General features: G+C 42.8%; 1 protein-coding gene across 3 annotated transcripts; it reads left to right on the forward strand.

The window, feature by feature from the left end:
* Nucleotides 1–3,371: 3,371 nt before the first annotated feature.
* Nucleotides 3,372–8,593, forward strand: LOC306833335 (type-2 ice-structuring protein-like). Of its 3 annotated transcripts, none has more exons than XM_079358528.1 (7): nucleotides 3,373–3,676; nucleotides 3,774–3,887; nucleotides 4,390–4,484; nucleotides 6,334–6,443; nucleotides 6,534–6,662; nucleotides 7,569–7,689; nucleotides 8,270–8,593. In XM_079358528.1, exons 3-7 carry the CDS (start codon nucleotides 4,421–4,423, stop codon nucleotides 8,341–8,343), a joined length of 498 nt encoding a protein of 165 aa, XP_079214654.1. In that variant the 5' UTR covers nucleotides 3,373–3,676; nucleotides 3,774–3,887; nucleotides 4,390–4,420; the 3' UTR covers nucleotides 8,344–8,593. The 3 variants fall into 3 exon arrangements, with proteins under 3 accessions (XP_079214656.1, XP_079214654.1, XP_079214655.1); XM_079358529.1 differs by having other exon boundaries at nucleotides 3,373–3,482; nucleotides 3,840–3,887; XM_079358530.1 differs by lacking the exon at nucleotides 7,569–7,689 and having other exon boundaries at nucleotides 3,372–3,887.
* Nucleotides 8,594–9,819: the final 1,226 nt, after the last annotated feature.

The raw sequence follows: 9,819 nt of genomic DNA on the forward strand, positions 1-9,819 counted from the left end.
CTTTTGCCATGCCACCGTACATAAGTCAGTGCCCAAGATGGGCCCCCGGCCAGTCGAAGAGTCTGGAGACGCCCCTGTTGCAAGCTAAACTTAAATGGAAATGAGGAGGAACAGCTAGTCAGAATATAAGGGTCCAAAAGGAAGCCACTGGATGAGACAAACGAGACGTAGACTCCGGTGCCAGGGAGCAGATCTCGTAACCCTTGGATAGAGCCAAGCTAGCTTCTAAGCTAACGGTCTACTGGCTTTACTTCATTTATTGTCACAGCATTGAGTAAAAGAGATGATCAGAATCGGCAGTTCAGTAAATTATTTCCTAACCACAACCAATATATACTTACACCGAGCTTGGGTGAGAGCCATCATGGCACAGAACACCAGAGACGCAGTCAGCTGGTTCATGGTGACAGTCAACAAATCTTTAGCAGCAGGAAAGACAACCAAACTGATTCTGTCTGTAAGAGAGCGATAGGACGGTGATAAAGCTGAAATGAAACCTGCAGTGTGGAGCTGCTGAACGACCTGCCCTTAAATACACTTCAGTAACCAAACATGAGGAGGCCACGTGCACCAAAAACACACCAAGGGCAAACACCAAATTCTGCTTAATTTCCAGGGAAGCCTGAGGTCGATTCCAAGCTAGCTCAAGTGATGCATTCAGATCTCTAAAAGAGATTCCTGCATAGTTATTTGAAATTGGCTCATGTTACAGCTACTATACACACTCAGGTCGCTTCAATATGTCAAGTATCAAACATTTGCTCAGCGTTATGGAGATAAATCCTGGTTCTGCAGAAGCCACTCCGGACACCACACCATCTTTGACATCCGTGAGGGCTGTTTTAGATAAACCTTTGTTGTTTGCTGAGTCAGTTGGGGCCTTTTCGGGGTAGGAGACAGGAAAGGAAAAAAAAATCCAGGAAAAAACTAAAAGTCATGAAAAGGAGCCTCGTGGTTAGTGAACAAACCCAACGTACAGAGGCTGAAGATCTCCAATAAGTTGGTGGGCCCGGGCTTGAATATCTAACTCAGGGGTGTCCAAAGTGCGGCCCGGGGGCCATTTGTGGCCCTTGAGTGGATTTTTTGTGGCCCTTGACTTCAAATCGAAGAATCAGAAGATTTTGGCCCCAGGCCTCATCAGATGGCATATTTCGTTCTTTTTTCTTTTTCATGTTAGCGAGGGAGACCTATAAAAGCCTGACTATTCTTTCCAAAAAATTAGAACACAACAGTTTCCCACTGCAATTAGTTATTGTGTATTTACATTATTTTTTGAAGAGGTCAAAATACAAAAAGTTCCTTCCAATATTAAAAAACAAACAAACAAAAAAACCCTGTGGCCCGTGAGCGATTCTAACGCGACAATTTTGGCCCGCAAGAAAAAAAGTTTGGACACCACTGATCTAACTCTATGCATGTCCTATCTCTAAAGGCCCCCAAAATAAACCAATAAAAATATCACATCTTCACTGCATGACCATGTGCCACAGAAATGATGTTTATGTTTGCCTTTCTTACAAGTGCAGAAACCACCGACTCTCCAGACAAGTACTCACACACATGCATGCATTCATCATGATGTGAACAAAAGATCCCAGTCATTACACTGGGCAGAAAAGACTTAAACTGGTGCTCAGAAAGAAAATGTATGCTGCTTAAAAGTACCCGGACGAGACCCTCAGAGACCCCCCCCCCCCCCTTACCTGATGGTGCTAGCACTTTAAAGATACCAAGATAGACATGGGCTCTTATGTAAACATGTTTCATCCTCCAAGGTTTGTGTGACAGTATCACATGCTTTCATCTATTTCTAGTCCAAACGTTCATTTAGTGAAACCTTTGTTTTAAAGATGCGTGACGTCTAGTACAGGTGAACAATATGAAGCTTTGAATGTTCTTTTGAATAGCCAGAAGGACTGCAGTGAACATTATTTCTATTATGCATCAGATGTTTCTTTTATTCCAGTGTAAGCAGATTACTTTTCTTTGTGCATGAAATGAGTAATATAAATAAAGTGGCCTAGCCTTAATTTAACAACTGGGATCATGAAAAAGGATCACGTTGATCAATAACACACAAGTGCAGTTTAATCATTACAGATACCTTATGAGTTATTCTTTAAAAAATAAACATCAGGACGCATCACACTTGCTCACTCATTGGTCGATCTCACTTTCTCTCTGGTTAAACATTAAAGGTAACACTGACTGTTTGGTTTGTGCTGTGGTCACTGAGCGACGTGGCGAGCTGAGTCAGGGCGTTGTCGGGCCGATGTTGATCTTTGAAGTTAAAGTGCTGTCACTTTGACAAAGCAGGGGCGTGTCCTCATATTACTGACCAACTAGGACAAACACACAGGTGTGATAACATCATCAGATTTACTTTTTGAGTCATCACTTTTTATTATATTAATGAAAAATGTGCAGCTCGGCCTATTTCTCTTATGTAACCTGCAAAGACTCAAACTTTAGAGAGTGTTTTCTGATTTCAAAAATAATTCCTATGATTTGTAATCATCGTGCCCCCTGTGTTCCTGCAGGGGACGCTGGAGTCCCCCCTGTGTCCCTGCAGGGGGGTGCTGGAGTCCTCCGTGTGTTCCTTCAGGGGGCGCAGGAGTCCCCTGTGTGTTCCTGCAGGGGGCGCTGGAGTCCCCCGTGTGTCCCTATAGGGGGCGCTGGAGTCCCCCGTGTGTCCCTACAGGGGGTGCTGGAGTCCCCCGTGTGTCCCTACAGGGGGCGCTGGAGTCCCTGTGTGTTCCTGCAGGGGGCGCTGGAGTCCCCCCTGTGTCCCTGCAGGGGGCGCTGGAGTCCCCCCGTGTGTTCCTGCAAGGGGACAGCCTTCAAGGGGCCCCCTAGTGGTCTGGGACCCCGAGCAGTTGCCTGCCTTGCCTGTTGACAAGCAGCCCCTCTGCGTATTCACATTTGAACATGTTAGCACCAGCCTCCTAGCTACCCCAGAAAGCTAACAAGCAAGCGAGCACATCTACAGCCTTCAGTCATTTCTGTGAAATGAATTAAAGTGAGAAACTTTAGACTGCCTTGTAAGTAAAGAAATCTGTGTTTAAAGCAGACTCACGTCATGGTTTAGTTCTGTTTCAGCTTGTTGTAGTTTTCATTCTGTCCTTCGTGTTCTGTTTGTTTCCTGGTGTTGATAGTTTAGCTTGTGTGTTTTAATGTTTCTTGTTTACTTTAGTCTTCAGTGTGTTTCCCTGTTTCCTCCGATGTTGCCTGTTAGTTGATTTCCTGTGTTGTGTTTTAAGTCTAGTCTTTGGTGTTTCCTGGTTTATTTTGTAAAACGATTTTAAAACCTGTCTGATTAGTCTGATTAGTCTCCCCTGTCTCTGATTACTCCTGTCTATATAGTCTCTGTGTGTTCTGACCCTCTTGTCGGTTCATTGTTGTTGGTAGTCTGTCTGTCTTTTGTAGTTCATGTTTTCTGAGCCTGTCGTTTCGTCTCCCTGCTCACTGGATTTATTAATTAAGTACGTTTTTATTTTTGCATTTTGTTTAAATAAATCTTTTGTTTTCTTCAATTGGATCCTCATTCCCTGTTTTCCACCGCTGCTCCGTGACGCATGTGTTTTCCGCTGATGTATTTATCTAAGATTGATCATTAAGGAGAATTCAGACAAACAAGAATCATAACTTACGTAACGCCACAGGTCCTCGTAGTGATGTATGAATTCTATTGTAGAAATATAGAAGAAACTCAGAGAAGGAACCTCCCTCTGTGGATAGAAAAATAAATCAGTGCGTTCCTTTTGTGCTGTCAGCCGCAGTGACGCTGGATCAGAAACTGTATAAAAGACGCAAACTGTTCCTTTTTCTGCACTTTGAAGCTTGACGGCGACGGCGAGGACGAGCCGAAGATCACCGTCTGTCTGCAGGTGAGTTCAAGTCTCACATGAGCTTCTGTCTTTGTGACTTAGATTATCCACCACAGGCGGTTCAAGACGGAGGGTTACACCGAAACATAACGTGTGGAAAGTAATCTATGAAGAACAAATATTAATTTGTTCTTCATAGATTACTTGGGGGATAAATTGGGGGATTAAAAAGGTGATGTAATAAAATAACAGAAGGAAGAAGGAACTCATCTCGAGGAATATTTTCAAGCTATGAATTTGACTTTTTGACTAATTTTTCTCAGAATGATTATGTTAAATATAATATAATATAATATAATCTGAATTATATTTTCTATCTTTTTATTGTTTTTGGCGTTTCTTTAAAGAGTCAGGTTTCCAATCAACCTGTTTTTATTGTCTTTCTGTGTTCTTTTAATATCTTTATTCTTCTTCCTGCACTCCACTGACTCCACATTTGTGATTATTTGCCTACAGGATAGTAAATAAAGGTTTTTATTTATTATTATTTTTTTCTTTAAAGTTGACGCTCTGAAACCTGCTTCATCTTCACCATGACACTGTTGGCTGTTTCTACACTTCTGTGCGCGATGACGGCTCTGACCCTCGGAGCTGCCCGTGAGTAGATTCTTTGCATCGTTTTGGTCTTTATGATTTTTCATGATGGAGATGTCGTTCTTCTTCTCCACCTTCGTTCTTCGCCTTCACTAGTGGATTTAGAAAATGCATGTAGTGAATATATCTTGGCAGTAAGTTAAACGACTTCTGTCCATCAACACTCAGTGGTCAGTTTGTCCGCAGGTTTACGGACAACAAAACAGGGTTAAACTGGAACTGTTTTTATCTTGCTTATTTTACACATGGATCATGTATGTTTCACACAAACTATCATCGACAGTAGAATTTTATTGCACCATGAAATCCTTTTAACTACAAGCATAGCATGAAATCAACAAAGCTAGCTTGGATGCTCTTTGGCTCCATGAAATCAACGGAAAATCGCCTGCTAGCATTTTCTATCAAACTACAAATAACAACTTTCAAACATGACAAATACTGAATTGCAATTGAACATGAGGATGTAAAATGACCTTACATACCGACGATGTATACAGACGTCTGTTGTTATGTGTACTTCCTGACGTTGAAAATAAAGAGTCTGTCTAGCAAACGATTAAGAACTGAACTACAATTACAGAAGACAGAAATGAGAGAAACGGCATCGCTTGTTTTTCGTCTCGTGTTAAAAAAGCAGCAGATCCTCTGTGGGGAGAATTTACAGCGATTGTCTGATTGTCTCTCTCGAGTCATACACAACCAGCCTAAAGGTTTTTCAGATGCTTCTTCTTATCCTGGCTGTAGCGATACCCGAGTAAGTGTAGGGAATGTAGAGGCAGGTGAAAAGGAATGGACGAGCCTTTCAGAGAAACATCGGATGGTCCGGCAGTTCAACGCCTGCAGAGTCCGATTACCGAAGGTTTTCAAAATGTCCCAGTGGAGGAGATGAATTAAAGGTCGTCTTCTCAAAACCTTCTGTCAACACCTGCATCCAGGACGAAGTGGAAAGGCGATCGTGCTTTCTCCAAGTTTCTACCTCCAACCGTCCGTCTCTCACACACCGTTCATATTTCTACTCCTTTTAACGTTCACTAACCCGTCAAGCAGATAAACTCCACGGCTCTGTTGGTCTTCTGCTACGCTGGACTCTAATCGTTTCTTATATTGTTGCTTTGTTTTATGTTTTTATCTGTTGTGTTGTGTGTGAAGCGGTACAGTGATATAAGCTCACACTGCACAGCAGAATCGTTTCAGACGCCCGACAAAGCTCATGTAGGCTATAATGTGCTCACACTGTACGAGTGAAAACGTCACGAGGCAAAGCTGAAGTCAAACACACACACACACACACACACACACACACACACACACACACACACACACACACACACACACACACACACACACACACACACACACACACACACACACACACACACACACACACACACACACACACACACCATCAGAAACTCCATCAGTCCTTATCCAGAGTAAACATCTTCAATCGTTTCAACTTTCTCCTGCTCGGTAAACAGAGAGATTCGCCCTTTGACCTCCTGCTGATAGAACTGAAAGACGAGGAGGGTTGAGTCGAGCCAATCCTTGTGTTTGTTTGCTCATGGAAAACAAACCTCTTTATGTTTTATTAAGACGTTTGTCCTGCAGCCTTTAAACACACACACACGTGCTGTACATGTGTTACAGTGACAGAGAGGGATAAAAATGGAGTTTGCTTTGTGCATCAACCTCGAAGTTTGCAGGTGTGGCTTAGTTAGCCTAGCTTGTCATGCTAACAGAACCGGCTGCATAACGCCAAGAAATACAACTAACGTTCATCGTTAGTGGAAGATGTGAGAAACTTTACAGGAGGCTCAAAAACTGAATTCTTCTCCGTCTCCGTCTTCAGTGGAGCCTCAGGAGTTCAGTAAGTTCTCGTCCTGTCCCTGTGGATGGACACAGTTCCAGGACCGGTGTTTCCTCTTCGTCCCGAAGGCCATGACGTGGGCCGAGGCTCAGGTGATTATATCAGCTCCATCGCTGATTTTAATAAGCAACTCTTTTTTTAAAGCCGTCTTCTTTGTAACGCCTGTTCGTCTCCGACTGCAGAGAAACTGTCAGTCCATGAGGGCCAACCTCGCCTCCGTGCGCAGCTTTGCAGAGTACACAGCCATGCAGAGCTTGACTGCTGCTGATCGATACCAGAACACGTGGATTGGAGGCTCTGATGCTCAACAGGTAGAATTTTTTTATTGCATGAAAACGTCTAAAGTCAACTGGAAGAAGGTCCGATGGCAACAAGCTGAAAGGGAGCGTATCTTTATCACCACCTAGCGTAGCAGAGGGCAACAGGGCAGGTAGTCGAGTCTCTTGTTATCTCTGTGTTCAGGTGACTTAATATAAGTGAGATAAGCACAGCAGTAAAGGGTTTATTGACACAGATCCAGTCTGAGTTCATAAAACACTCTGATGATGATACATGAATATGAAGAAAAGACATTTGCCACTTGAAAATGCAGATTATGCAGAGATTTAAAGGGCTGATAGGACGATGATATTTTAAACCCGGCAGGTCGGAGACTACAGGTGGATGTTGGGGAGTGTTTGGGGCCAAGTTTGGTAGCATGAGGCCCCCCCGCCCTCCCTCTGATCTTATTAGCCGACCCAACTGCCCCCCCAGAATCCCAAACAGGCTCTATGCCTGATCAGAGGCGGGACTTTCAGTTTAAATGTGTTTGCAGCTTTTAAAATACTTTAACTTGTGACTGTTTTGAGTCCTTGAAGAATGAAGTTGAGAGCATGTAAATGTTTATTATCCTTTAAAAGTAAATGACCTCAGTCCAAAAGGTGTGGACCCGACCCTGGGTGGCAAAAGAGAAGGGGGAGGGACCGGACATCTTGTGACTCAAATAGGCCGCTGATTGAAAGGAGGTGCTGTCGGGTGATGGTGGATCAGACTCTGTCTTAGGGGCCCCTCAGAGGTCGCACCCAGGGGCCCGTCTATGTGGTGGATAATGAGGCATGTCGAGCAGGAATGGGTGCAGATGGAGTTGACTGCCACAGTGAAAGTCAACATGATAAAGTCGGATATGGAAGCTAGAAGAACGACTGCATGGGTTTAATCTCTTGTCTTTGTTCTTCCAGGATCGTTTTTGGTTCTGGAGCGACGGAACGCCGTTCATCTACACGAACTGGTGTCGCTATCAGCCCGATCACAAGCACACTGGGCTGTATGAACCGTACTGTATACAAATGAATTATGGATGTGAGTCTTCTACTAAGCATGACGTTTGATAAAGGGGAGGCTGTGGCTCAGTGGTGGAGTCCATCGTGTTTCATGCAGAATGTCAGGGGTTCAAATCCCGGCCGCTGCCGCCACATGTCTGATGTGTCCTTGGACACTAAACTCCATGTTGCTGCTTCGTTAGCGGCGTTTGAATGTGTGTGAATGGATGAGTTCATACTGATGGACTCTTTACTCTGCAGCAGCCTCTACCATCAGTGTGTGAATGTGTATGAATGGATGAGTTCATACTGATGGACTCTGCAGCAGCCTCTACCATCAGTGTGTGAGTGTGTTGGTGTGACATGTGGTGTAAAAGTGTATTTACTATTTAATATGTGAAAGACGTGATGAACTTACTTTTTATCCATCACTTTGGAAAAAGTATAAATATTTTGTTTTGGAGGTTAAAACTAAAATTGAATGATAGTAATTACAAACAGTTTTTAACATTTCTTTGGTTATTAAAATAAATTACACATCATTGAATTTATATTTGTGAAACAGTTTAGAACTTCTCTCTCTGCAGACAGACTGACTCTCGTGTTTTCTGCTCTTACAGCCGGAAAGTGCTGGGATGACGGCAAGTGTAACGCTCGCCTTCAATCCATCTGCGCCAGGAAACTCGTGGACTAACACCGAGACCGGACGTACTCATCTGAAGCACTTTAAAAACACTTCCTGCATAGTCTGACTTTTTGTTTTATCAGTTTCATAACAATTATTTACCTGATAGTCTTTATTTCTCTTCTATCGCTGTAACGCCTTTAAAGGAATGAAGGAACTTCGACAGCAGCAGGTTGTCTTTGAATGCTTAAAGCAAAACTTTATTTAAACTGTTTTTTCTCTTCTTGTGCACAAATTAAAGTATCAAGCATAAAAACAAGCAGATCTGTTGGTCATGTTTTTCTTGACTGGGTTTTTATTTCCCTCACATCGTGCTATTAAAGGGACCCAGACTTTCAGCTGAATTTTTACCATCAACTACAGCGACAGATACAAACTGATAGCCAGTTTAGCTAGGTTATGTAGCCACTTGAAAATGCAGAAATGACACTTTTGCGACATAAATGTATTTTGAAGTCGAGGAGTTCTCCTGTAGATCTCCACCAACCTGGTCCTGAGTCGTCGTATCAGTTTGAACCGTTAGTACAACTAGCGAGTTCTGAGAGCCGGTGACGAGGACAGCGACGGGCAGAGGATTTGAATGTGTTAGCATTTAGCATGTTTATAGGAGCATGATGTACAGTGTGTCTGACTGAGCTCTTTGTTTTCTACAAGTATGAACCATGAATCAAAACCAACAAAGAAGTTTGTTACAACCTCCATAACCAAAATAATGAAATCAAGGCCACACAGATAATGTTTTAAACATCAGCTTTATTTAGCTGTGAAAAACCCTCAACAGTACATAAAACATACAAAACAAAAGGGGCAGGAGACCCTGGCTAAAAGACAAGAAAAGGTATTGGAAATTGAGCATGATGTCTATTGTTGACTTCACTTTCATGAATCTAGCTCTTCAATAGAAACTGATAGAAAACAGATCATATATCTAATTCAGATGTTTTTTAATGGTAAACTATTTAACATTTAGTGACCTTGTGACAGTAAAACAGAAATGAGCTTCACTGAGTTTCTTTATTCAGTTTGTATCTATTGGCTCCTCTTCTAAACTCCCATCAGCCTCTTTATCACTTCTATCAACAGTCTTCTTCTGTCTCTCTGTAGCTGATGGTTCAATACTTGCCAGTTCATTGATGTTGATCAATCTCCATGTCCTCCTCCTGTTTCTCTATTAAATTCATATTTTGCTCTTCATGACCCTGTGTTTGCATTTCAGAACTGTCTTCTTCTGAATTCCTCCTCGATATTTTTATAGTCTCTTTCTTGCTGATCCGTGTGAAGACCTTCCTCTTGTGTATTTTATGGTTCAACACTTTGTATGACATTTGCCTGATGTTGTGCAGTTTACACGTCCTCCTCCTGCTGCAGCTCCTCCTGACCCTCCACTCCTCTCTGTCTCTGGTCTCTTTATTCATGTCTGAATGTTGAATCCTCAGCTGCTCTTCTCCTCCTTTGGATTCTGATGTTTTCTTTTCGTGTTACCTT

The sequence above is a fragment of the Symphodus melops genome (assembly GCF_947650265.1).
Source record: "Symphodus melops genome assembly, chromosome: 1".
NCBI lineage: Eukaryota > Metazoa > Chordata > Actinopteri > Labriformes > Labridae > Symphodus > Symphodus melops.

What these genes read in the sequence shown, in the direction of transcription:
- LOC306833335 (XM_079358528.1), top strand. Translation starts at nt 4,421, where the DNA reads ATGACACTGTTGGCTGTTTCTACACTTCTGTGCGCGATGACGGCTCTG. An exon ending in TGACGTGGGCCGAGGCTCAG is followed by an intron (nt 6,444 to 6,533) that starts GTGATTATATCA and finishes CTCCGACTGCAG; the next exon opens with AGAAACTGTCAGTCCATGAG. An exon ending in TATACAAATGAATTATGGAT is followed by an intron (nt 7,690 to 8,269) that starts GTGAGTCTTCTA and finishes CTGCTCTTACAG; the next exon opens with CCGGAAAGTGCTGGGATGAC.